The sequence below is a fragment of the Pseudonaja textilis genome, chromosome 18 (assembly GCF_049901715.1).
Source record: "Pseudonaja textilis isolate UNSWEBS1 chromosome 18, rPseTex1.2, whole genome shotgun sequence".
Taxonomy (NCBI): Eukaryota; Metazoa; Chordata; class Lepidosauria; order Squamata; family Elapidae; genus Pseudonaja; species Pseudonaja textilis.
In genome coordinates this window covers 7,755,636-7,783,034 of record NC_142007.1, presented here as the reverse complement: position 1 = coordinate 7,783,034, position 27,399 = coordinate 7,755,636, and the positions used below count along the sequence as shown (strand labels likewise).

At 48.4% G+C, this 27,399-nt stretch overlaps 1 protein-coding gene across 1 annotated transcript; it reads left to right on the top strand.

Annotated features, from left to right (window-relative positions):
- Positions 1-108: 108 nt before the first annotated feature.
- EMC1 (ER membrane protein complex subunit 1) lies at positions 109-26,782 on the top strand. The gene is given in 23 exon segments (XM_087914820.1): positions 109-530; positions 2,789-2,913; positions 3,058-3,123; positions 6,342-6,435; positions 6,521-6,649; positions 7,941-8,067; positions 8,306-8,455; positions 8,878-9,045; positions 10,096-10,167; positions 10,901-11,023; positions 11,864-11,960; positions 12,752-12,868; positions 14,333-14,532; positions 15,203-15,352; positions 16,359-16,520; positions 16,956-17,075; positions 18,810-18,947; positions 19,887-20,060; positions 20,644-20,854; positions 22,518-22,527; positions 22,529-22,600; positions 24,420-24,549; positions 25,592-26,782. Coding segments are annotated over 23 exon segments (2,922 nt in total). The 5' UTR covers positions 109-423; the 3' UTR covers positions 25,772-26,782.
- Positions 26,783-27,399: the final 617 nt, after the last annotated feature.

The following is a 27,399-nucleotide window of genomic DNA, read 5'->3' as shown; positions in this document are numbered from 1 at the left end:
TCGGTCCGTTTTATTTGTTCCCCGTTTTATTTTATTTTTTTACACACACACCCCCATCGGGCAATATTCGCCGCTGCCTCTCAACTCCCCCTCATGAGGTCCTTCGGCGCTTAGGTTGCGGGCCTTTCGCGCGGTGCCTGGATGGGCGGGCAGCTGTAGATCTATGTATAGATTGATTTTCTCCGTTTTTAAAAAAAAAATTATTCCCGCCTCAGATATGACAAGCAAAGCCAGCTGAGGGATTACAGCGAGATTTGCTCTGTGGATTTTTCTTTTTCCCCGCCTTCAAGGTCACTCTACCACATTCATATCTCTATGTGCCGGAAGCCGGAAGTCTATCTCTTGCCTCTATGATCGCGCAGCGCCTGATGGGACAGCGGAGGCTTTCTTTTCCCTTCCGGCTCCTGTCTCCTTTGGGTCGTCATGGCGGCGCCCGTCCAGCCGCTGCTTATTTTGTCGCTCCTGCTCCTTTCTTGGCTTCCCCCGCCGGCGGGCGCCGTCTACGAGGACCAAGTGGGCAAGTTCGACTGGTGGGTGGCCGGCTGCCCTGCCTGCCTCGAAGGGCGGCGCCGTCAGGGTTGCCCCGTGGAACTGCCCGCCACTAGAAAGGGACGCGGGCGCTGCTGCTTGCTTTGCGGGCGAGAAGGAGGGCACTTCGTGGCGTTGATAAAAAAACATCCAGACGCGGCAAAAGCGGTCCTTAAATTAGGGCGCTTCTGGGGTGAAAGGCAGCTGCTTCTCTGAGCTTATTTGCCAGACCAATAAAGCAGAATATTTGCAGCTCAGGGTTGACATGAGGGGCCTTGAGCTGGGAGGTTTTCTTGCAGACGTTTCATGACCCAACTAGGTAACATCATCAGTGCTAGTACGGGAGGGAGGGGAGAGAGAGAGAGAGAGGGAGGGAGGGGAGAGAGAGAGAAAGAAAGAAAGAAGGAAGGAAAGAATAAATATTGGTAGTTCAGGGTTGACATGAGGGGCCTTGAGCTGGGAGGTTTTCTTGCAGATTTCATGACCCAACTAGATAACATCATCAGTGCTAGTATGGGAGGGAGGGAGAGAGAGAGAGAGAGAGGGAGGAGGGAGAGAGAGAGAAAGAAAGAAAGAAGGAAAGAAAGAATAAATATTGGTAGTTCAGGGTTGACATGAGGGGCCTTGAGCTGGGAGGTTTTCTTGCAGACCATGACCCAACTAGATAACATCATCAGTGCTAGTACGGGAGGGAGGGGGAGAGAGAGAGAGAGAGGGAGGAGGGGAGAGAGAGAGAAAGAAAGAAAGAAGGAAGGAAAGAATAAATATTGGTAGTTCAGGGTTGACATGAGGGGCCTTGAGCTGGGAGGTTTTTTTGCAGACGTTTCATGACCCAACTAGATAACATCATCAGTACTGGAAGGGAGTGGAGTTTGCAGGGAGGAGGCGAAAGAGAAAGCGAAGAGGGAGGGAGGAAGAAAGGACTATGGAGTCCTTCGTGCTCTCTGAGGAACTTGCTCATTTTCTTGCAGTTGTTTCATGACCCAACTAGGTAACCTTATCAGTGCTAGTACCAAAGAAGGGAAGGGGAAGGGAACATAGGATGAAAAATTGTTTTTATCCATGGGCCGTCGGACTAGTAAATGCAACGTAACACCACAATCAGTCTTAAGGTGACAGACTGACAGTGCCAGTGTATATACCAGTGTAATATGTGTGCGTATGTGTAATGTGTGCTAATTTATTACCTGGGGTTAGGGATTTCTTTTATTTATTGATTATTGAGACTGAGATGTATTCCGTGTTCTTGGGTGGGCTGCACCAAGGGAGGCTTGTTCAATCTCATTTTACGCATGTTGTGCATTGATAATAAAGGTTTGAACTGGAAGGGAAGGAAGGAAGAAGAAAATGAATTGGAAATATGGAAGGACAGATGAAGGAAAGAAGGAAGGAAGGAAATATTTGTAGCTCAGGGTTGACATGAGGGATCTCTGATGCTCACTGAGTGTCCCTGTTTTCTTGCAGATGTTTCATGACCCTAACTAGGTAACATCATCAGTGCTAGGAGGTTTGGGATGTGCAGGGGAGGAGGAGGAGACAATGACGGGGTCCTTGGTGCTCTCTGAGTTTGGTTGTTTTCTTGCATTACTCCAACTAGCTAATGTCATCAGTACTAGAAGGGAGTATGCAGAGAGGAGGAGGACAACTGTGGGGTCCTTGTAGCTCTCTGAGCTGGCTGGTTTTCTTGCAGACGTTTCATGACCCAGCTAAACACTGTAACATCATCAGTGCTAGGAGGAAGTGGGGAAGGAGGAAGAGAAGGCCCTAGGTGCTCTCTAAGGGAGGGGTATTTATAGTAGAGGAGGAAGAGAAGGATTGTGGGGTCCTTGGTGCTCTCGGAACTTGGATATTTTCTTGCAGATGTTTCATGGCCCAACTAGGTAACCTCATCAATGCTCATGTGATTTGCTATACACTAAATAAAACACTGAACTAATGCAATTTGCCCAGGGGAGCCTTGCGCTTTGTGGAGTGAAAAGGGTGTGTGATCTTACAGATATTTAAGATTTTGGGGTTGTAAGCCTCACAGTTATTCTGTAATAAGATGGGCAAGCCAAAACATTTTACAAATAAATAAATACATAGAAGGTGAGGAGGGGGTGGCTGGACTATCATGGCCATTGGGGAACAGATGAGAGTTGCGCCCCAGGACCCCTATTTTCCTTTCAGCGAAGAGAATATCTCTAACCCCTCCTGGTTGTTTCCATTTATGACTGCAGGAAGTGTGCGAAAACGTGTTTTTTCTTTGCATGCATTGCAGGAGGCAGCAGTACGTGGGCAAGCTCAAATTCGCCTTTTTGGAAGCCTCCCCCGCCTCCAAGAAGCTGATTGTGGCTACGGAGGAGAACGTGGTGGCTGCGCTGAACTCCCGCAGTGGTGAAATCCGTGAGTGTCTTTTGGGGGGTCCCTGCCTAGAGCGCCTCCCGGGGAGCGAAAGGGCCTCCCCCAAATGGGAAAGAGCGCAGCTTCTGCTGTGGGTGCCAGGCCTTCTTAAAAGGTTGATCTCGTTTTTTATTTCCGCCCCCCCAGTGTGGCGACATGTGGACAAAGGGACTCCTGAAGGGGCAGTGGATGCCATGCTGATCCATGGTCAAGGTGAGGAAGGGGACGCTCTCCTGGTAGCCATTTCTCAATTTACTCACTTTCTCCATGTGGGCAGTATAGTGATCCTCGACGTACAACCACAATTGAGCCCAGATTTTCTGTTGCTAAGTGAGACAAGTGAATTTAGCTCTACTTTACGACCTTTCTTTCCTCGGTTGTTGAATGAATCACTGCAGCTGTTAAGTTGTTAACCAGGTTGTCCCAAAGGTGCTTTTTTTAAAAGAGGCAACTGGACTTGCTGGTTTTTTTCTTTGAAGACGTTTCACTCCTCATCCCAGAAGCTTCTTCAGCTCTGACTGGATGATGGTGGGGAATAATGGAAGGATTCATATTCCTTGCAGACAGCTGGTCGTTTGCGTCCTTTCCAGAGAGCCGCTGAGGCCACTTGGAGGTTTGTCTGTGTCCTCAGGGTCACCTGAGTGGTGCAAATGGTTCCTATAGTCTCCAATTATTTTTTCAGAAACCCATTCATACTCCCACACCATTCGAAGGATGCTCGTCCCAAAGTGCATAACTAAAAGTCTATGGATATTCTCAGTCCTCCAGGTCGTGGTTGTCCCAAAGGTGCTTTTTCAGGAGGCCACTGGACTTCCATGTTTTCTTTGAAGATGTTTCGCTTCTCATCCCAGAAGCTTCTTCAGCTCTGACTGTTTGGTGGGGAAGGGAAGGATTTGATACTCTTTGCAGACAGCTGGTCATTTGCATCCTTTTTAGAGAGTCGTTGAGGCCACTTGGAGGTTTGTGTCCTCAGGGTCACAGTGGTGCAAACGAGTGCTGAGCCTTCTTGGAACTGCTGAAAGGACGGTGTTGTAAACTGGAGACAGATGATGTCGCATCCCTCCCCCTCTGTTGAGGGAGGGCTGTTCACTTTGGACATAGATGGCCTCTTTGAGCCCCTCTTTCAAACCAGGGTCCTCTCTGCCCCAACATGTGGGCTTTGCTGTCCTCAAAAGAGCGGCTTTTGTCTTTCAAATGCAAATGGACTGCTGAATCTGAGTCCTGATGGATTTGTTCTATGTTGTGTCGCGTGTTTATGAAGTGGCTGTTTTGTTTCCCCAAATGACCAGCTGGCTGCAAGGAGGATCAATCCTTTCCTTCCCCGCCACCATCCAGTCAGAGCTGAAGAAGCTTCCGGGATGAGAAGCGAAACGTCTTCAATGGAAAAAAAAAACTGTCAACCTTCAAGAATCCTTCTTCTGCTTGTCTTTCCGGCTGCCGTAGAAATGGGGGAGGGGGAGTGAAAATAAATTGGGCTTTGGGGGCCGGGTGGGGGAGAGTGCTGGAGGCTTGAGATGGTGAATTGTAAAACTTGGGAAAACTTTATCACTTGCTTATTGCGCGGCTGTAGCTTCTTATCTATCCGGGCCAAGGTCGACGGTCAGATGTCTGCATCACGACCTGAAGATGCCCCATAGGACATTATACACATGTCAGATTGGATGGCCAGTTTGAACTATCGTGGGTGGGAACGTTGCCATAACTTTGTATATGTGATTTTTTGCGCCTAATGCTTCAGATCTTGAATTCTTTTGATGCTACCACTTGATTTCCAGTAAAAGTCCTTTTCTCTATAACTGTGACGGCGAACCTATGGTAGGTGTGCCACAGGTGGCATGCAGAGCCATTTGTGCCGGCCCACGAGCTGCAGGTAAACATACCTCACTGTGCATGTGCGCGCTTCATAGCTGATTTTTGACCAGTTTGAGGCCTTTTTCAGCCTCCCAAAGGCTTGAGGAAGGCTTCTGCAGGCTTTGCAGGCTGAAAACTAGCCCCGTTTCGTCACTTCCTGTTTCTCCGAAAATACCGGAAGTGACGAAACGGGGCTAGTTTTTGGCCTGCAAAGCCTGCAGAAGCCTCCCTCAAGCCTTTGGGTGGCCGAAAAAGGCCTCAAATTGGCTGAAAATCAGCTGTGCAGGTAAGGGAGCTGGGTGGGTGGGGATTGCACATGCATGCGTAGGGGGCATGGGGGCGCGCGCGTTGCCTTCTGGGTGCTGGCACGTGAGCGCGCGCATGCAAGCGCTCACACCATTTTTGGCACAGGAGCCCAAAAAAGGTTAGCCACCACTGCTTTATAACAATGGGGTCTAAAGGTTTCTTTCTCGGATTTTGAATGGAGCCTCACTTTTGTCAGAACCAGAAAGTCCAGTTGCCTCTTGAAAAAGAAAAAAATAGCACCTTTGGGACAGCCATGACCTGGAGGACTTGAGAATCTCCCTAGACTTTTAGTAACAAGGTTGTTAAATGAAACTGGCCTCCCCGCTGACGATCCCATGACACTAACCGTCAAAAATATGAGTCAGCGTCCAAGCGGCCAAATTTTGGTCACTAAGTGAAAAATTGTCATAATTTTTCCCAGTGCCATTGTAACTTCAAATGGTCATTAAATGAATGTAAGTCAAGGATTGCCTGAAATGTTGTTTCTTGATTATTATTTTTTTTGGTTTTAGCCCACAAGTCGAAAAATGTCTCTGAAAAGAGCCGTCCGGAATTTGGAAAATCTGGAGGGGGGGGGGGCGGTTTGATGCGACCTGTGTTCTGATCAAGGCTTCCTGAGACACTGACAAACACACATAAAATTCAAAACCCTTTTTATTTTAGTTCAATGGCTGTGAATTGTCATCATTCACAGCCCGGAATGAGTCTTAACCGGTTATAATTAGTCCCAGGGACGTCTGCCGAAAATCTTCGGGAGAAATCTGATAATAACACACCTTTATTTGCCTTGAAGTGCTGCCAACGACTAAAGTCCCAATTAGTCTTTCCAAAATCAAACAGAGAACAAATTAATCATAGAACTTCAATGTTTAATCCGAACAGAGTGAACAACGTTGCTTCCTGCAAAGGTTTTCCTACCTTTGCACTGCCTTTATACCTTACGGGTGGGGCAGTCACCTCCCAGCCTTACTCCCGAGTCACCCCTTTTTGTCTTAGCTGCTCTTGCCTTCTAGCAGCTCTGTGCATACGCGCCCTGGGAACAGGCTCCCCCTGTTCCTCTGCCTCGCTGCTGCCAGACTCTAGAGTCTCTGGGGGCAGCACCCCATTCCCAGATGGTCCTGGCCCCACCTCTGCATCGGACGCAGGACCCTCGTCCGAGTCCTCCCCAGACTCCCGGACTGGCCCCTGTTCCTCCCCACTGTCCGACTCTGCTGCCAGCTCTGCAGGTTGCCGGCAAACACTGAAATTGTATGTTCTGCACCTGTTTTCTGTAGATGCCATCACGGTTTCCAACGGGGGTCGTATCCTGCGCTCTTGGGAAACAAACATTGGGGGCCTGAATTGGGAGGTTTTGATGGACGCTGGCAGGTAAGAGTCTTTTGGATTAGGATCAGTTTCAACAAGTGAGTAAAGAAGCCCATTTCTTAAACAAAAAATAAATTCTTAAATTAAGCTTTCAGATGGCTAGCTTGGTTGGAGTCCAAGATGCTGTGAAGTACGTGGCCATTTTGAAGAAGAGTTCCCTGCTCCTACATTATCTCTCCAACGGTTACCAAAAATGGACAGAACATTTGCCAGAAAGGTGGGTTGACTCTAGAAAATAGCCTCTAACCCTAACCCTACTCATTTTTATAAAGCAGAAATATTCTGTTGGGTTAGCATATTCCTGGCCGTTGTCAGGATTCCGGCGGTTACCCCAATCAAATCATGAGTCTCGAGCCAAACTTCCAAAACTTCAAAAGGATTTATTGGAGTTAACATGTCCGGCACTGCCTGGGTGCAGCCGACTCTGAGACACATCATTCACTTTCACCCTTGACCCTGGTTGTATCCCCACCCTCCCTAATTCATATCCTCCAATGGGACACCTTCATAGCCCAGAGTCATCAATCATGATCTCCAGTTAGAATTTTGCCCAGCAGAAACTTCAGTCACCTAGTTACTTCCTTTGAAAAACTATTTGTGGAATGCACTTTCGATTTCCAAGCTGCCGCACTGCTCCTCCAAACCCCTTTCCCCCCTTCCCTTTCTGTTGGCAACTCTAAAAAGACCGTAGGAATATTTTATGAGTTGACAGCAGTTAGGTTAAGTTTTTTCTTACTAACAGGCAATAGTGTCAAGTTTCCAGAAATTACCCGTTCCAATCAGTAGCTACGAGACAACCATAATCTCAAAGTGTTTTATTAAAACAGAAACTTGGCACGTCTGTGGAATTCCGAAACTAAAGTTTACTCCCAGACTTCCCACAAGACTCAACCTACACCCACCCCTTTTCTTTCACATCATAAATCACCGTGAACCAATCACCCTTCAGCTACAATTCTTGCTGTGCCATAGAGAACGACCTTGAAGGTTTTACACAGCTATTTTGTCGACTGAAAGCTACTCAAACAACAGCATCCCCCTTCCATCCTCCGCAGCTGGGTGGCAGCTTTCAATAAGGATTCCAAAGCTGACAAATAGATTACAGATCGTTCCTGTTTAGCAACTGCCTCATTTAGCAACTGTTCACAGTTGCAACAGTGATGGGAAAGTAACTTTAAAGCTTAACAAACGTTGCAGGGAAAGGAAAGCTGAGTTAAAAACATAAGCACAAGTTATCATTTCAGTTAGTGACTGCTTCTCTTGACACCTGGATTACCAGTCCCAAATGGTCACTAAACAAGGACTGCCTGTAATATGGATTGAAAATAAGCAACTTTTAAGGGTCTTCAGAGCTGCCTCTCATTCTGTGTATTTTATATCCGTCCTTAAAGGTATAAAATTTTGACCCGGAAAGTTCAGGAGTTCAGCTCCTCTGAGAAGGAAGGTAAGATGGCTTAAAACAGACAACCTGATCATATGCTAATTCGCACCTGCTTTTCTTTTATCAGCGAGATGGTCCAGTATCAGCTAGTCTATTCCCACGGAACAGGTGTGGTGCATGTTGTCGGAATTTCTCCACAAAGCCACCTCAGCATCCTGACCTTCAGCATCGAGGATGGCGAAATGACAAGACAGGTGAAGCGACCACTTGGCGTTCAGTGGGGTTTCCTTCGCCAGGTTGGCTGGGGGAAGAGAAGGGAGGGAAGACAGTAATCTCGCAAAAAGTCTTTTTCTTGCGGTAAAATTACGACCACGTCAAATATTTTGGGTGCACCTCTGCCTTTTAAGCAGGCAGTTAGTTTTCTGCCATGCGCCTTTGCTGGTTCATTCCCAGCTGGGATAAGGAGCGAGCGTCTCTCTTTGCTTTTCGCAGATCAGGGTGGCAGCTCCCTGGTTGAGGAACCTAGCGGGGGCTTGCAGCGTCGTAGAAGAAGTGACGCTCGTGTGTGTGAACCCAGCCACTCAGTCCCTTTACACCTTGTCCCTGGAGGCGGAGGAGGAGATGGAGGAGGTTCCGCTGCAGGTGAGGGGTCCAGAAATGAGCTGGTCTGTCCCATTGGGGCAAAGCTGAGAGGTACTTCTGAGTTCCTTGTTCCGTGACTCCCGTTAATCCCTTGTGGGGTGGAATCTGGGCAGAGTGATTACTGGCCAGATGCCTTTCCTGTCCCCAGTGCGGAGTTTTTGCAGCAGATGTATTCTCATTGTGCCCAGCCTCTACCTAGGATCGAACTGATAGCCTCCTGATTGTGAGGCGAGGGCTCCACCTCTAGGCCACCACATCACTCTGAGAGGTTTTTCGATCCTGGAACCGGGAAATGCATGTTCCTTTCAACTGCGGCCGGCGCGGTTACAATGCCCCAAAGCATCCAGGTGTTCACTTCCTGTGCAGCTCGCTTGGCTGATCGGCCTGCTCTCTTCCCCACCCCCCCCCCTCGCTTCCTGCAGTCTCTCGGCCTGGAATTTGCAGACCTTTCCGAAGCCGGCATCCTGTCCTCCCAGCCGAACCCAGCCAGAGCTCCCCGGCCTCAGTTCTACCTGCGTCTGTCGCCCACCCACTTCGCTCTCTTGCAATATCGGCACGGCGTCTTGAGCCTCCTTCGGAATTTCCCGCAGGTGAGGTGACCAGAAAGGGAGCTCGACCTGCCTCCCCGCCCGCCCCTTCAAGGAACACTCAGGCAGGTTGGGTGGAAATGCCCAGGACTCGAAATGCTGGCCGACCTCGGTGCTTTCATATCAGTGTTTCTCAACGCTGATCGCTTTTAAAATATGCGGACTTTGACTCCCAGGATTCTGGATTTTGTGAGTGTTGTGTGAAGTGATGCATGCGCTATCTTTTTTTTTCTCTGCTATCAAATTTATTTAGTGCTTAATAAACATCGTGTTGTCTGGGTTATTTTGTTTGATTATAATAATAAGGACACAAATTACATTCCTAATCTTGAAAGAAATATTTGAATCTGCAGACATGAATAGATTAACATTAGAAATTAAAGGGAAAAAAAGAATCTGAATATTACATGGTACGGGACTTGTTTTATAAATGGCTAGAAAATAAAATTGATTAAAAGGGATTTGACATAATTATAAAGCAATAAGAGAAAATAGTATAATAGACATATACATATGGGAATGTGATTATTATATGGTTATACTGTTAAGAAGAAGAATATTAGTAATTGTTAAGCACATGAAATATGTACCTAATCGGCCCACGATTGAAATGGAATGGATTTATTGTATGTTAAAAATAAAAAAAATAATCTGAAAAAACAACAAATTACATTCCTAAACTTTACCGCTTTTTTCCAGCCATCGATAAAATAAATTCCATGTTTGATAATAGTCTGTATCTGTTTAATCTTCAAAGTAAGCCTTTCCATTTCTGCCCAGTCCAATATCTTCTTAATTATCTCATCATCTAGCGCTAATTCTACATTTTTCCAATGCTGAGAAAATACAATCCTTTTTAATTCATGCAATATTAAATATACGCTTTGTTTATCATTTTTTTCTGATATTATACCAATAAAAAAAGTTCAGGTTTAACATCTACATGTTTTCCTAGCAGCTTTTCTAACCACGTGTGTGTTTTTGCCCAAAATCTTTTTATGATCCATGCACTATTGATCTCTCATTGTCTTTCTTCGCGTTGTGTTTACCCAGGCCAGCCTTGTGACTTTTGCGACTACCGGTGAGAAGACCGTGACAGCTGTCCTTGCCTGCAAGGGCGAAGGGGTAAATATACATCCCTGCATGAAGTGGGTGTGTGTTGTGGCCTGCTAGCGAAGCTGGTTGCGGATTCGGACAGTGAGGAGGTTGGGGAGGAACCTGGGCCAGCCCTGGAGTCTGGGGAAGGCTCTGACAAGGGCTCTGCATCGGAGGCAGAGATGGGGCCAGGGCCATCTGACATTTATTAGCTGCCTACAGAGTCGGAGATAAGTGGGGAAGAGGAACAGCTGGAGCCTGTTCCCGATGTGCGTATGTGCAGAGCTGCCAGGAGAAGGGAAAAGCTTAAGGAACAAGGGTCAACTCTGGAGCAAAGGCTCAAGTGGACGGTGAACGGCCCCTCCCATAGGGAATAAAGAGGAGCGAAAGGGGAGTGGTGTTTGCAGGAGACAACTAGTTCATTTAATTAGGGGGAAGATTTGTTCAGGACTTCTTGCCAAGTATTTTCTGCTACAGCAGTTGCACTTGGAAGCTATCGGCCTGGCAACTCTCCAAGCCTGAGGGACCTGGGAGGTCTTTTGTGTAGTCCAACTGCCTGCTCATGCAGGAAACCCTGTAACGTTTCAGACAAACGGTTGTCCAGTCTCTTCTTACAAGAGGTTTTAAGAGGCTGCTTGAAACGGCGGGTGCCTGTTTGAACCCCAAGTGCGTTGTTCAATCTTTCGCTTCTTCCCTGGGGGGTAACTTCCATCCTTGTGAGAGACTGAAGGCCGTTTCGCTCTGTTCATTCTCTCCCTCCAAGGAAGGCCCTTTCTGCCCTGCCCAGGCCTACACCATCAACTTGTACCTGGCTGAAACCGGGCAGAGGCTTCTGGACACTCTCATCACCTTCACTCTGGAGAAGAGTAGCATCAGGCCTGAGCAGGTAACGGTGCTTCCGATAAGCGGGGCGTGTTCCCAGCCTTGCAGCCATCGCTCGGCGAGAGTTTTTCCCTGGGATCACGCTGCATTTTTAAAAAAACCAACCACCCCTTGCCAAAGATTGTGCTTTGAGCACAGCAAATAGATCTAAAACCAGAATTATTCTGATTAGGTATATTACCGGGGAAATACAATAGAAGAACCACATATTTAATGTTACGTATAATAACAGCAGCTAGAATCACACATGCACAAAATTGGAAAAAACGAAAGCACACCTCCAGATGAAAAGGTAATAAAAAAAAACCACTAGAATGTGCCGAATTGGACAGGCTAATGATGGAACTTAAAAGATAAAGAGGAACCAATACTACTTAACATGGGATGCCTTGTACAAACAGTTAAATTACAGGTGTAGAGATTAGTAACTTAGTAACGAAAGAAGATTAATAAAATAGAAATAAGTACAGGTATATAGATATATGTAACAATATATACCGTAAACAATGTCGCTATTGGGCTGTACACAAATATAGATTAAAAGTAATAAATGTAATTAGAGTGTTACAGTACAACTATGAAAACAATAGTTATAATTGTGACGTACAATACTATGCATTTAAAAGGAACTACACTGTATGACTATGAGAATAATGGTTCTAACCAGGATGTATAAATACGATGTACATATAAAAAGGACTTGATACAGCCAGTACACTGCCATTGCAAAACTGGAAATGTGATGTATAATAAAGGAAAAATGTACAATACGAATATTTTTAAAAAGAGAGAGAGAGAAAACGCCCTTTTTCTATCGCTCATCCATTTCTTCCCTTTGTTGCAGCTCTTCATTCAGGTCTTTTTAAAGAAGGATGATTCCGTCGGGTACCGTGCCTTGGTGCAAACGGAGGATCACCTCCTCCTATTCCTGCAACAGCCAGGTACCCCTTTGAGCGCAGAGTGGTGTTGCACCCTTCATGGTACCCTCTGCTTGGGACCAGACCTGGGCCAGAGCTTCGTAGCTGTTGTGGCCCAGCGGCCAGCGGAACTGGCGGCAGACTCGGACAGGGAGGAGGTTGGGGAGGTACCTGGGCCAGTCCTGGAGTCTGGGGAAGGCTCTGACGAGGGCTCTGCATCGGAGACAGAGATGGGGCCAGGGCCGTCCGACAGTTATCAGCTGCCTTTGGAGTTGGAGATCAGTGGGGCAGAAGAAGAGCAGCCGGAGCCTGTTCCAATGTGCGCATGCACAGAGCTGCCAGGAGAAGGGAACAGTTAAGGAAGAAGGGTTGACTTGGGAGTAAAGGCTCAGGTGGACGGTGAATGGAATGAATAAAGAGGAGCGAAAGGGGAGGGGTGTGTTTGCAGGAGACAATAGTTCATCTAATTAGTGTGAAGATTTGTCCGTGACTCCTTGCCAAGTATTTTCTGCTACAGCTTTGCGCTTGGAAGCTATCGGCCTGGCAGCTCTCCAAGCCTGATAAGATCTGTGATTGTAAATCACCCTTGAAAGACTGTTTGCCGGGACTTTGCTGGATGCGAATGATAAGAATTTACATTAGCCTAAATAAAAAGGGGTTTTGCCAGGACGAGGAGATTTCGTGATTTCGGGAAGCCCAGGTAGCCCTTCTTCCTCCTCGCCTGCCCTGCCCCCTGGGAGATTCCATCCACGGCTAGAAAGGAAAGAACTTTTTTTCCCTTCTCGTCTTTGCTCACTTAATCTCACTCTTGGCAGGAAAGATTTGGTGGACCCGGGAAGAGTCTCTGGCTGAGGTGGTTAGTCTGGAGATGGTTGACCTGCCCTTGACGGGGGCCCAGGCAGAACTGGAGGGCGAATTCGGGAAGAAAGCTGGTAAGGAGCGATGGGGGGAGGAAGAGGAGGGGAGGGGATGGTTTTGGCCAAGATGGCCGACCCTGCAAAGTGAGCCTAGCGTCCATCGCTTGGTGCAGCGTTCTCCTAAAGAAGCTCAAAGGAGACCCGGGGATTTGGGCTGCTGCGTTCAGAGTTTTTGTTTGTGTTTGCTCGCTTGCTTGTTTCCCACTCCTCCAAAGACTAAATGTTGAATTGTTTCCTGGTTTGTGTTTCCTTTTTGCTGCCTGGAAATCAGCCATTCAAGGTAACCCGGAACGTCCCGTGTCCTGTTTTGCTTGAGTGTGTTATGTGTGACACGAGAGAGGGGGGGTACCCTGGGGCCATTTCTGATTTTGGAGCCAGGTCCCATGTGGTGGGCTGTGCACAGAAGCTGGGAAGTAAACCTTCCAGCTCACCTGTGGAAAGGTTATCTTTCCTTTCCTTTCCTTTCCTTTCCTTTCCTTTCCTTTCCTTTCCTTTCCTTTCCTTTCCTTCTCTCTCTCCTTCTTCTTCTGCCTCCTCCTCTTTCTCCTCCTCCTTCATTGTCTCCCTCTCCTCATTCCTCCCTTCTTTCTTTCTCCTCTTCCTCCCCCTCTTCTTATTCCTCCTCCTCCTCCTCCTTCATTGTCCCCCTCTCCTCTTCTTTCTTTCTTTTCCTCCTCTCCTCTCTCCTCCTCTCTCTTCCTCCTCCTCCTCTTCCTCCCTCCTCCTCCATTGTCTCCCTCTCCTCTTCCTCCTTTCTTTCTCCTCCCTCCTCCTCTTCCTCTCCTCCTCTTCCTCTCCTCTATTGTCTCCCTCTCCTCATTCCTCCCTCTCTTTCTCCTTTCTCCTCCTCCTCTTCCTCCTCCTCCTCCATTGTCTCCCTCTCCTTTCTTTCTCTTCCTCTTCTTCCTTCTTCCTCCTCCTCCTCCTCTTCTTTCTTCTTCTTCTTCCCCCCCTCCTCCTCCTCCTCCATTGTCTCCCTCTCCTTTTCCTCCTTTCTTTCTCCTCCTCCTCCTCTTCTTCCTCTTCTTCCTCCTCTTCCTCTCCTCCATTGTCTCCCTCTCTTCTTCTTCCTCCCTCCTTTCTTTCTCCTCCTCCTCTTCCTCCTCCTCCTCCATCGTCTCCCTCTCCTTTCTTTCTCTTCCTCCTCTTCTTCCTTCTTCCTCCTCCTCCTCCTCCTCCTCCTTCTTCCTTCCTTCTTCTTCTTCTTCCTCCTCCTCCTCTTCTTCCTTCTTCTTCTTCTTCCCCTCTCCTCCTCCTCCTCCTCCTCCATTGTCTCCCTCTCCTCATTCCTCCCTCCCTTCATCCTTTCTCCTCCTCCTTTTTTTTAAAAATGAGTTTCCAGGCCTTCCCACAAAACATCTTTCCAGTTGACCTTGAGATTTTACAGGAAGGAAGGAAGGATTTTGCTTGGGAGCCTTTCCTTAATCGTGGCTCTCCGTGGCTGCCGCCGCTCTTTTTCTTTTAACCTCCCCCCCCCAGACGGCCTCCTGGGCATGTTCTTCAAGCGCCTGTCCTCTCAGCTCATCCTGCTCCAGGCCTGGACCACTCACCTCTGGAAGATGTTCTACGACGCCCGGAAACCCCGGAGCCAAATGAAGAACGAGTTCAATGTCGATAACTTGGCCCGGGATGAGTTCAACCTGCAGAAGATGATCGTGATTGCCACGGCCTCTGGAAAGGTGAGTGGTGGGTGGGGGGGTGAGGGCTGCGGTTGCTCTCTGCACCCGACAGTTAGAGGTTGTGGAAGAGCCCCACCAGCCAGGGCGGCAATCCTCCCACTCGTCTTCAGAACCTGGTAGACTGCTCCTGCAGGGGCAGGTGCCATTCCTCACATCGAGAATGTAAGGAGAGTCCTGTTATCCCCATCCTTTTCTAACGACCCCCCGTAAATCCCTTGTGGGGAGGAGTCTGGGCCATCGAATGCAGCTGAGTGTTTTACTGGCCGGATGTGCTTCCTGTTGCCAGGCCGGAGTTCTATTCAGCAGATAGATTACCATGGTGCCCAGAGAAAGAGAAATATCCGCCTCCACCTAGGATTGAACTCACAGCATCCTGATTGTGCGGTGATTGTGACCTCTAGGGCCACCGCACCGCTCCTAAAGGAGCGTCCTGTCGTCTGAATTTAAAACGATGGGAGTCTTCGCTTTGTATCGAAATGGCCTCAAACCGGGTTGCCGGGAGCAGAAACCTTCAGCCCGTCAGGCAGAGTCCAACGCGAGGGTGTCTTCATCGTTCCCTCCTCTTTCCTCCTCATCCTCTTCCCTCCTGAGGCCAGACAAGACGCGTCCACTATCCAGAGTGTCTCCTAAGAACCGCTTAATTCGGAGATTTTTCCTCCCTCCTTCCCAGCTTTTCGGCATAGAGAGCAGCTCGGGCACCATCCTATGGAAGCAGTTCCTCCAGGACGTGCGTCCCGGCTCTTCCTTTAAGCTGATGGTCCAGAGGACGACGGCGCATTTCCCCCACCCGCCACAATGCACCCTGTTGGTCAAGGACAAGGTGGGTGCCTCCCCTCCCCCTCTTTTCTCCCGAGTAGAAGAAGAAACGAGCCACGGTGGCGCAGTGGTGAGAGTGCGGTATTGCAGGGCTTCTTCTGCCTGCCTGCCGGCGGCCTGCAATTTGGCAGTTCGATTCTCACCAGACTCTAGATTGACTTCAGCCTTCCATCCTTCCGAGGAGGGTCAAATGAGTTGTTGGGGGCAAGAGGCTGACTCCATAAAGCGCTTAGAGGGGGCTGAAAAAGCACTATAAAGCGGTATATAAGTCTAAGGGCTATTGCTATTGTTGAAGAGACAGGGCGGTAGAGGAAGGCCGAAGGTCCTCGGGGGGGAGGAACGCAAGGGGAGGAGCCTTCTTTGATCTAGGGCGGTGGTTCTCAACCTCGGGTCCCTAGGGCAGGAGTCAGCCACCTGCAGCTCTAGAGCCGCATGTGGCTCTTCCATCCCTCGGCTGCAGCTCCTTGTCACCGGTCGGCACCACGATTTTGAGAGGAGCTTCCAGTTTTTTGGGGGGGAGGGGGTAAACTTGCACAATGCACCAGGAGGAGATTCTAGGGCAGGGGGCAGGTTTTCCGCTCGGCTCCGCACTTGATAGGGCTTTTGGTTAGGCAGGTAGAGGAAAAACGGATGCGGTGCTAGGAGGAGACCCTACGGTGCACAAACCGGACTTCCGGTCGGCTCCAGAATTGAACAGGGGGACTTCCGGTTAGGACTTTTGTGGCTCCCAGGTTTTTTTTCTTTTTCCCTGTGGAAAACGGGTCCAAGTGGCTCTGAGTGTTTAGGGTTGCCGACCCCTGTCCTGGGTGGGTGGGTGGTCCATAAAAGCTTTGAAGAAAACCCCGTCAGGATTAAAATCTTGGGCCAGGTCTTGAGGGTCCCTGGGCCCAAAAGATATTTAAGGGCGGACAATGGGGGAAGGAAAGGTTGAGGACCACTGGCCCTACGGTGCTTTAGCGCCCACTCAACCCCTGCCTACTCTGTCTCTCCCCCCACCGTGTCCCCCCCAGGAGTCAGGCCTCAGCAAACTCTACGTCTTCAACCCCATCTTCGGCAAGTGGAGCCAGGTGACTCCTCCGGGGCTGAGCCGCCCCATCCTGCAATCCATCCTGCTTCCCATCATGGACCAGGATTACGCCAAAGTGCTGCTGCTGATCGACGACGAGTACAAGGTGCCCCGCCCCGCTTGCTGCACCTTTGGGATTCAAGTTTTGTTTTTCTTTTACTGCCGGTTCTGTGGGCGTGGCTTGGTGGGCGTGGCAGGGGAAGGATATACTGCGAAATCCCCCTTCCCTCCCCATAACCTGCTTTCCAGCTCCGTTCTCCTGGGCAGGGCAACCAAAGGAGACCCAGCCGATCAGCTGGGACTCGATGAGAGGCGGAGAAGAGATATGGGGTTGGCTGGGCCGGTCAGAAGCAGGATCAGCTGGTTCTCCGAACAACTCCAAACGTCCCCTACTGGTTCTCCAGAACCGGTCAGGACCGGCTGAAGCCACCTCTGGGAAGGGAGGAAACGGGGTGGGTGGGTAGAGTGGGTGTCGTGCTTGGCAGGATTCTTCCGGAGAGGCCTTTTGTAATTGCCCTCCCCACTTGACTTCCTCCGTCAGGTGACTGTCTTTCCGGCCACCAAGAACGTCCTGCGGCAGCTGGCAGAAATGGCCCCCTCCATCACTTTCTATCTGGCGGACGACAAACGCGGGAAGCTGATGGGACGGAGGCTGAGACGGGTACGGCTTCTGGAGTCCCAAGCGGGGGGGGGCCGGGGGGGCAGTAAGAGTTCTTTTTTTTAGATGAAGGGAAATTTTTTTCCTTTGTTCTGATTGGACTTTCAAGCATCCGTCCAGTCAGCCTGTTAGCTGTGTCTGTCTATCTCCATTTCTCTCACACACATCTATCCATCTATTCGACCACCTATCTATCATCTATCTGTCTAACTATCTATTATCTATAGTCTATCTATCATCTGTCTATCATCTATTCTACCACCTATCTATCATCTATCTGTCTAACTATCTATCTATTATCTATATCTATCATCTGTCTATCATCTATGTATCATCTATATCTATCTATAATCTATCTATCGTCTATCTATGTACTGTGTCATCAACCTATCTACCTACCTACCTACTTACCTACCTACTTATCATCTCTCACACACACAAATCTATTCGATTTGCCTGTCTATGTCATCTATGTCACACACACATCTAATTATCCATCCATTTATCATATCTATCCTATCCTTACCCCATCCTTATCCCACCCTTATGCTATCCTTATCCTATCCTATCCCTCTGTCCTATCCATCCTATCCATCTCTCGCACATGTATCTATTTGTCTGTCTATATCATTTATTACACACACATCTAATTATCCATCCAACTATCCATCCATCTAACATCTCTCTCAGACAGACATCTATTTAATTTGTTTGTCTCTATCATCTCTGTCATATACACATCTAATTATCCATCCATCCATCCATCCATCCATCCATCTATCCATCCATCCTAATTAGCTAGCACGTGGCTAGCATTTATTTATTTAAGCTGCTTAGCTGGCATATGGCATAAAATACATGGTAGTAAATGTGGAGCACATAATTTATTTTATTTTATTTAATTTACATTGCCGCCTGTTCGTCCAAGGCGACTCGAGGTGGCTTACACAATGTAAAACCATATTTAAAACAAAAAAATAAAATTAAAAATAATAGAAACTGACAATGAATCAAATCAATAAAGTACAATAGAACAAAATCTGGAAAAAAATAAATAAAAAATCACCCCCCGTCCCCCCCAATGACAGCAGATCACACGAGCCATTTCATGGGCTCCATCCCTCTCTGGGTTCCCCAGGTCTTCTTCTTCAGGGCCTTCCGGAAGAGAGCTGGAGTGGGGGCCGTTCTAATCTCTGCGGGGGGAGAGAGGGAGCCACCACGGAGGAGGCCCTGCTTCTGGGTCCCACCAGGTGTGTCTCCCTCGGGGATGGGACCCCCCAATGTTCCCTGCCTCCCTACTCTGATGGGTCGGGTGGAGGTGACCGGCAAGGAGACGGTCCCTCAGATCACCTGGTCCCAAGAGCCATGAAGGGCTTTAAAGGGGACAACCAGCACCTTGGATTGCACCCGGAAGCAAATCGGCAACTCAGGCAGCTCCTTCCGCGGGAGACGTGAGACGCTCCTTTCACATAGGGACCCCTGTGGTACAGGTATGAATGGAAATGTGTAGCCGATTTTGTAAAGCGTGAGGAATTCGAGACGTTACGGGTTACATTTGGATGAGGGTGGAATAACCAGCTCCCACGAATGCAGAGGCGAAGTTGGTGGGGGGGGCCACTGGCCGCCTTTCTGGGCCCCGCTTCTTTCAGGAGAGTTAAGAGGGGAGTGTTGCAAGTCGTGAACCAGCCTTTGACCCACTGGCTATTCCCCGTCCCCCCCCGTCCCCCCACCTCACAGGACCTGGCAACGGAAGAGACCTGGGACATCACCATCCCGCCTGATCTGCAGCGCATTGTGACGGTGAAAGGGAAGCGGGCCAACGAACATGTCCACTCTCAAGGCCGGGTGATGGGCGACCGCAGCGTCCTGTACAAGGTGAGGGGGCAGAAAGCAAGCTCTCCTCTCCGCTTCTCCTCCTCCTTCTCTCCTATCTCTACTCCTTCTCTACTCTTGTTTTCCTCACCCTATTCATTCTCTTCTTCTACTGCCCTCCTCCTCTTTTCCCCTTCCTCTTTTCTTCTACTCTCCTATCTCCTTCTCTACTCCTCCCTTCTTCTCCTTCCCCTACTCCCCCCTCCTTCCCTTCTTCTATTGCCCTTCTCCTCCCCTTCCTTTCTCCTCTCCTATCTTCTTCTCTCATCCTTCTCTCCTCTCCTCTTCTCCTGCCCCTTCTCATGCCATTTTCTTCTTCCTCTTCTCCTCTACTCCTCTTCTTCTCTTCTCCTCTCCTCTCCTTTTCTCCCTTTTCTCCTTCCTCTTTTCTTCTCCTCTCCTATCTCTTTCTCTCATCCTCCTCTCCTGCTGCCCCTTCTCCTGCCATTTTCTCCTTCTCCTCCTCCTCTATCTCCTTCTCTCTTTCTACTGTCTTTTCTTCCCCCTTTCTCCTTCCTCTTCTCCTTCTCCCTCCTCCTTTCTCATTCCTCTTTTCTTCTCCTCTCCTATCTCCTCCCCTCTTCCTCCTGCCCTTTCTCCTGCAATTTTCTCCTTCCTCTTCTCCTCTATCTGCTTTTCCTCTCCTTCTCTCCTTCTACTGCCCTTCTCCTCCCCTTTTCTCACTCCTGTTTTCTTCTCTCCTCCTCCTCTCCTTCTCCTGCCATTTTCTCCTTCTTCTCTATCTCTTTCTCCTCTCCTTCTCCTGCCCTTCTCCTCTCCTTTTCTCATTCCTCTTTTCTTCTCCTCTCCTATCTCCTTCTCTGTTCCTTCCCCTCTTCTCTTCTCCCTCTTTCGTTCTTCTTCCCTTCCCCACTCCGTGCAAAGACTTTTACCTAAGGAAGACTGACGGGCTTTGCATTCCTCCCCGCTCCCTTCTCGCAGTCGCTGAACCCCAACCTGCTGGCTGTGGTGACCGAGAGCACGGACACCCACCCGGAGCGCTCGTTCATTGGAATCTATCTGATCGACGGCGTCACCGGTCGGATCATCCATTCCTCGGTGCAGAAGAAGGCCGAGGGGCCGGTGCACATTGTCCATTCGGAAAACTGGGTGGTGGTAAGTGTTGGCCCCCTCCCAAAGCTGCAGGAGCTTGTAGGGCCAAGTCATGAGAGACAGAGGGAGAGGAAGAAAGAGGAAGAGAGAGGAAGGGAGAGAAGAAGGGAGAGAGAAGGAGGGAGAGAGAGGAAGAGAAGGAGGGAGAGAGGAAGAGAAAGAAAGAGAGAAAGAAAAAGGGAAAAAGAGGAGAGAGAAAGAAAAAAAGAAAGAGGGAGGGAGGGAGGAAGAGAAAGAAAAAGAAAGAGGGAGAGAAAAAGAAAAAAGAGGAAGAGGAAGAAAGAGGAAGAGAGAGGGAGGGAGAAAGGAGGGAGAGAGAAAGAGAAGGAGGAAGAGAGGAAGAGATAGAAAGAGAAAGAGAGAGAAAGAAAGAAAAAGGGAAAAAGGAGAGAGAAAGAAAAAAGAAAGAAAGAGGGAGGGAGGGAGAGAGGAAAGGGAGAGAGGAAGGCAGAAAAAGAGGGAGAGAAAAAGAGAAAAAAAAGAGGAAGAGGAAGAGAAAGAAAGAGGGAGAGAGAGAGAGACAGAGAGACCTCCATGGACTTGAGGAACGTGGCTTTATTGTTAGAGACCCTCCTTCTCTCCGCAGTACCTCTATTGGAACGCCAAGGCCCGTCGGAACGAGTTCACAGTGCTGGAGCTGTACGAGGGCACCACGCAATACAACGCCACGGCCTTCAGCTCCCTGGACCGGCCCTACTCGCCCCAGGTGCTGCAGCAGTCCTACATCTTCCCCTCCGCCATCAGCACCCTGGAAGCTACCATCACCGAACGGGGCGTCACGAGTCGCCATCTGCTGAGTTAAGGAAGGAAACCAGGAGGGAGAGGGAGGGAGGGAGGGAGGGAGGGAGGGCGGTCTGCCTTTCACACACACGTACCCCCACCCAGGAAATCTGAACCAAGGAAGCTGGCTGGCTCGCACTGAGGAGCCTCTTCAGAGGGGAAGGCCGGCGGGTCCACCGCGGAACAGATAAGGCCCTTGAGAGCTTCCTGTGGGAAGATCAGATTAGGCGGGTGTGCCGTCCCTTGTGCCCAATTTGGACCGGGCACCACGTTGCCCTCAGCTGACAACTTTTCCTGAACTGCCACTCGCTGTCCCTTGGTGAATTCATGCCTTCTCTTGGCCAAGGAACTTTCTCCTGATTGGAGTGTCAGGGTTCCAAGTAATACACCCATAACGAACAGAACTCCAAGGCAGGAAGATTCTCAAAGACTAGTGTCAGGATTCTGGCGATTGCCCTAATTAAATCATGAGCCTCGAGCCGAGCTTCAAAAGAGTCCCAAAGATTTATTAGGAGCAACATGTCCGGCATTAACCCGTATGAAGCCAACTCTGAGACACGTAATTTACTATCACCTATGATCCTGTTTCTCCCCACTCCGCTGGGTGTGTCATAAATCAGATTCTCCAATGAAACACATTCACGGGCTCGGTGTCATCAATCACATTCTCCAATGAAGGATTTTCATGGGCAGAAGACCTGGTAGCCTAGGCTACAATATCTACAAGATAAGCGTGGAATGTGCTTCAGGCCTTTTCCCCCACCCCCTCCTTATGGCAACTCGGAAACAGGCCTAGGAATGATTTACGAGTTGACAACTAGTTTATTTGGATGTATCAGATTGGCACAATCTGGTGAAAACCGGCTCTGAATGTTCTCGCGGTTTTCAGCTAATTAAAATTTTTCTCCCTTCCCCAAATTTATCAGTCACACGGTCCAGATTAACAGTGTTGGAAGAGACCTTTTAGGTCATCTAGTCCAACCTCCGCCCCGTGCCCCCGCCAAAGCAGGAGACCAATCGGGTTCCGTCTGGTTGCCTGGTAATTTCACTCCTCCTCTCTCTGGCCACTTGTGGGAATGTCCTTGGTTCCCAGGGGAAAGTATTTTGTTTTGGCTACAAAACCCCAGCTATCTCTATGCCCCCCCCACCCCCAAATCCCTCAACTCCAGTGTGGCAACACTGAAGCCTCAAAATGGCCCTGGTCAGGTCAGCCTCAGGGTTGACACAGGGAACCATTTGCCGGAAACGGGATAGGGCAGGGGCGTTCAAACTTGACAGCTTTTAAGACTTGTGGACTTCAACTCCCAGAATTCCTCATCCAGCCATGTTAGCACAGGAATGCTGGGAGCTGAAGTCCACAAGCCTTAAACTTGCCAAGTTTGAAGACCCTTGGGGTAGGGTTTCCTGCTCGAGCAGGGGCTGGACTAGAAGACCTCCAAGGTCCCTTCCATTCTTCTGTATTTCCTCATTAAAAAAAAAAAATACGTAAAAGATTAAAATGCAGAATCGAAAAGGAAGAAAAAAAAACCAGGCCAAACAAAACTAGACAAGAACATTAAAAATGTGAATTAAAAAAGAAAAAGATAAAAACACATATTATCCTCCCTGGCAAATCTATTGCGAGAATAATAGCTTCCCCGCTTTTTTCAAAGCTCTTCTCCATTTTTGTTTTGGGCACAGTCGGTCTTCCTCGGGGCCATTTTGTCCCTTCCCAAGGCTTTGCTGGATCCACGGCGGCCGGAAGTCCCCACAGAGCAAACGAGGTGAGGAATTGGGGGAGGGGGAGATCCATCCCGGGGGGTGGGCATTTAGGACTTTGCAGATAGGGGAAGCTGAAGTTGGGTGGTTTGGGGTTTCTCTCAGCCAGACCTTTCCAAGCGGTCTTTAAAATGCTACATGTCCACATCATGCTGCTAACAGCCGGAGTGGCTTGGCTCTAGCCCAGGGGTCTTCAAACTTGGAAAGTTTAAGACTTGTGGACTTCAACTCCCAGAATTCCTCCTCCAGTCATGTTATCTCAGGAATTCTGGGAGTTGAAGTCCACAAGTCTTAAATTTTCCAAGACCTTTGATCTAGCCCAGTGGTCAGGGAACAGGGGTAAATTACCCCAAATGGGGTAAAAGTGAAAATCTGGGGGTAATGAGGAGGTTGCGCTGGCCAATGGCGGAACTATCGGCATAGCAGCAGTTATTAAAACACCCTTGAGGCAAATTTATCCTCCACCCCACCCTTGTTTCCTGGGTCGGAAATGACTCCAGGCTAGATTCTGCAAGAGCCGCGCCGCCCGTTTTTTAGGGAAGCGAGCTTCTGGCATAGGGCAGAGCATTTTGGGAAAAGGACGCTTCCTCCACGCATGTGATGACCGCACGCTGCGCAGTTTGTGTCACCGTGGCTCCCAAATATCATCCTCCCTTCCCGCTTCCTCGCCCCAGGCCCTGCCTGCCTGCCAACCAGCCAGCCAGCCCAGCTCCTCCCCGAAGCCTCCATCACTGCCAGGCACACAGGAAGCGAAGAGGCACCTGCAACTGCCGCCTTGGCCCCGAGAAAATTCCCAGAAGCCCTCGGGAGCCTGGTGACATTTCATCCCTGAGTGAGCTATCCCGCCTTCTTCCCAGCCGCTGGGGCACCTCCTCCCGCCTCGACCTCCAAATTATGTGTCAGCAGCCTGAGGTGGCCGGGAGGGGAGAGGCCGGGAGGGGTAACGTCTGCGTTTATAAATTTTTTGGGGGTAAGGGGTAAAAAAGTTCCCTGACCCCTGATCTAGCCGAACCATGGAGGGTGGAGTAGGAGAAGGGTTTTGTCTCAGGGGTGGGATTCAAATTTCTTAACAACCGGTCCTGTGGGCATGGCCTAATTTGTGGGCGTGGCTTGGCGGTCATATGACTGGGTGTGCATGGTTTGTATGTAAATATTGTACATATTTATGTAAATACTAATTTTTTTTTATAAAAAAAGAACTTTTACCCAAAATCAGGAAAAGCAGGCAGGCAGATTGGGTTGCTCCCAGAATCACAGATTCACTCAGAGATCTATCTATCTGTAATCTGCTACCTGAGTCCGCACTGAAAAATAGAAGCTTCAGTCCTAAGGAAGGTTCAGCTCTGCTTTTCGATTAGCTAGAAAGCGAGAAATCCAAGGATTTCCTGCTTTCTAGCTAATCTAAATCACCGGGCACAGCCGATAGTTGGAACTGCGGATGGTCGGGGGTGGCGGAAGGAAAAATAGCAACTTACCTTAGGTGAAGGCACAATGCAGGCAAGTTGGATGGTGCGCACACCAGGTAAGGAGTGGGCGGGGCGGGGCCAGCCAGTGGCACGATTTGCCGGTTCTCTGAACTGCGCAGAATCGTAACAACTGGTTCCATAGAACCGGTCCGACAAGGTAGAATCCCACCCGTTTTGGCTGGCCTGGGTTGACCTTCCTAGTCAAATCTGGCCAGGATTTGTAAGGTCGCCTAAGAAGCATTACAAATGGCAAAGAGCAGTAGAGAAATAGCAAAAACAGAAATAAGCTAGGACAGAGCATTCCAGGCACATGCTAAATGGCTGAGGTGGGACCGAGATACTTTCCTGCTCATTTCAGGGAAGAAAACCTGATCCCTTATTCCCCGGATGTGCAAATCCACGCCGAGAGGTTCATCAACTACAATCAAACCATCTCCCGAATGAGGGGCATTTACACAGCCCCATCGGGCCTGGAGTCCACTTGTCTGGTGAGCCTTCATTAGACCAATGTTTCTTCAAGAGGGGTGGACTTCGACTCCCACGATTCTCCAGCCAGTTGCTCCCTGGGGAATTCTGGGGGTCGTAGTCCACTCTTCTTAAAAGTTCCGAAGGTTGAGAAATACCATAAATCGTTGTCCTGGCCCAGGGAATTCTGGGAATCGAAGTCCATTCCTCTTAAAAGTTCTGAAGGTTAAGAAATGCCATAGATCATTGTCTTGGCCCAGAGAATTCTGGGAATCGAAGTCCATTCCTCTTAAAAGTTCTGATGGTTGAGAAATACCATAGATCATTGTCTTGGCCCAGAGAATTCTGGGAATCGAAGTCCATTCCTCTTAAAAGTTCTGATGGTTGAGAAATACCATAGATCATTGTCTTGGCCCAGGGATTTCTGGGAATCGAAGTCCACTCCTCTTAAAGTTCTGATGGTTGAGAAACACCATAGATCATTGTCTTGGCCCAGGGATTTCTGGGAATTGAAGTCCACTCCTCTTAAAAGTTCTCCTTCATCTCTTACCAATACTTTACATATATTCTTTCGTTTTTATCAAATACTTTCCTCCAGCTTATTTTGTATATTTTATCGGTACATTGCTTAATCTTTTTCCTTAAAATTTAAGTAACTCTCATATCTTCATATTCCTTATGCTGTATGTTTTTCTCTGTCAGGTTTGCAATCTCATTGCATATACTTAATTCATCATTCCAAGAGTTCCATCTCATTTCAAACATTTCAAAAGAATTTCCCCTACTATTGCCAATTTGAGTGTGCCACCCCTTTTGCTTACATAACATGCAATTAACCCCCCTTTAAATCCCAATAATTATTTAACTTTTAATTATCACCTAAAAAAATAAATAACACTAATCTTCTTACAACTACTACATTACAGATATACTTTTCAAGTCAGAGTCCGCAAGTTTCCCCTTCAATTACATTAAAAATATTTATAATTTTAAAAAGAAAAATAAATCTATTCATCATTAAAAAAAACTGATAAACCCTCTTTTATTTCTTCTTCTCTCCTTCAGGTGGTGGCTTATGGGTTAGACCTCTACCAGACCAGAGTCTACCCCTCCAAACAGTTCGACGTCCTCAAAGACGATTATGATTATGTCTTGATCAGCAGCGTGTTGTTCGGGCTGGTCTTCGCCACCATGATCACCAAGAGGCTGGCCCAGGTGAAGCTGCTGAACCGGGCCTGGCGGTAACGGTAGAGAAGCACACAGGCCCACTTTTGACGGCGGAACGGCCGAGCCCTTGCGAGTGGGTTGCAGTCTCATTTGAAAGGGAGGGGTACTTGCCCCCTTTCCACCCACCCCGGAGGAAGAAAGAACTGCCCTGCCTGTTTGCCCAAACCCATCTCCGATTCACTGCGGAAAACGAGAAATTCCAGAAATGGGGAAGGTTCTGTGAAATTAAGCCGCTTTTTCCCCCCCGTCCTTCGACGCCAGCGCTGCGAAACTGCTTTGCTGCTTGAACTTTTTACGATGAACCTTTTTTCAGCTCCTGAAGCTGTGATAAAACATTGTCATCCTGTTTCTTCCCCCCTGAAATTTTAGCTCAGATTTCAGCCAGATTTCTCTATGGAGCCTGTTTCCGTTCTCTTCTCCCCCGCCACCCCCACAAAGGAAGAAAATGGCTGTGGAGAAAGAAAGAAAAAAACCCCCACCCCAGTCTTTTGAGAGAATGTGTGAAAATATCAGCTTGGAAAATGGATATAAATCAGGCAATAATGAACCTGTTCCATCTTCCATCTCGCAAGGAATTCAAAGGGAGACTTGGCTTGTCTTTTCCCTGCACTGAATTTTTAAACTTATTTTTTTTAATTGGCTCCTTTTGTTCTTAGATTGTTTTCCCCTCCTTTGTCTCATAGTTCCTAATTTATATTGACTTTTGTGGGGGGAATCTGTCCAGCTTTGGGTTATGGGAGTACTTGAAGCTCATTGAAAAAAAAAAAAAACAAGTTTTGACTTTCTGAATGAAAACATTTTCCTGAATTGTGTTTTTTGTTTTCTCTTTATGGCAAGTGAGTGGCTTGCTTTGTTGGTTTATTTATATTTATTTTGAGGAGGGTTTTGGGTTGCGGTGGGCAGAGTCTAAATCTGGAGTTTGCAGGGTAGAAATTTGCATTTTCTGTCGGGGGAAAAAATGTGAAGTCAGACCTATTTCCCCCTGTAATCCAGTTCAGGCACAGCAGAAATAAAAGAAATCACAGTGAATTTGCTTCTTGGTGGTGTGTTTAACTGGCAGGGTTCCCTGGAAATGCAGGCTTGCAATCCCTTGCCCAAGGAGCACCATTATTTTCATTAACTTTAAATTTAATCAATTTAAATTGAATACATTTAAAAATATAAGAGTATATAAATTAAGACAGATTTTAGATTGCAAGCTCTTTGGGCCAGATATTTTTTTTTTGAACTTTAAGCCATTCATATGTTAAAATGCTCCAGAAAATATTAATAATCTCCTGTGTTGGATGATTTCAAAATACAACCAAAGAGATCAGGCTTTTTAAAAATCCACTTTTGAAATCCGCCTTTGCTCATGGAAGCCCTAGACCTAGAGAACGAGGGCGCCTGCGCAGATGCGCACCCAAGAGAAAGTCGCTGAGTCACCTTTCTGCGCAAGCGCCTTTCCGCGCCGAGCCGGGAAAGGAAACTGATACTGCGTCCCCTGCGTTCCTTTGGCTTCCTTTCCATGCGGGGGCGGAAGAACGGTCGGAAATAGCCGTGGGGCGTTCTAGCCCTCCGTCCCGGAAATCTCTCTGCCTCGCTTCTGTGAGGCGAGCCTGCGGTTCCCTTTGAAGTCTCAGAAGGCCGCCAATTTTTTCCTCTGG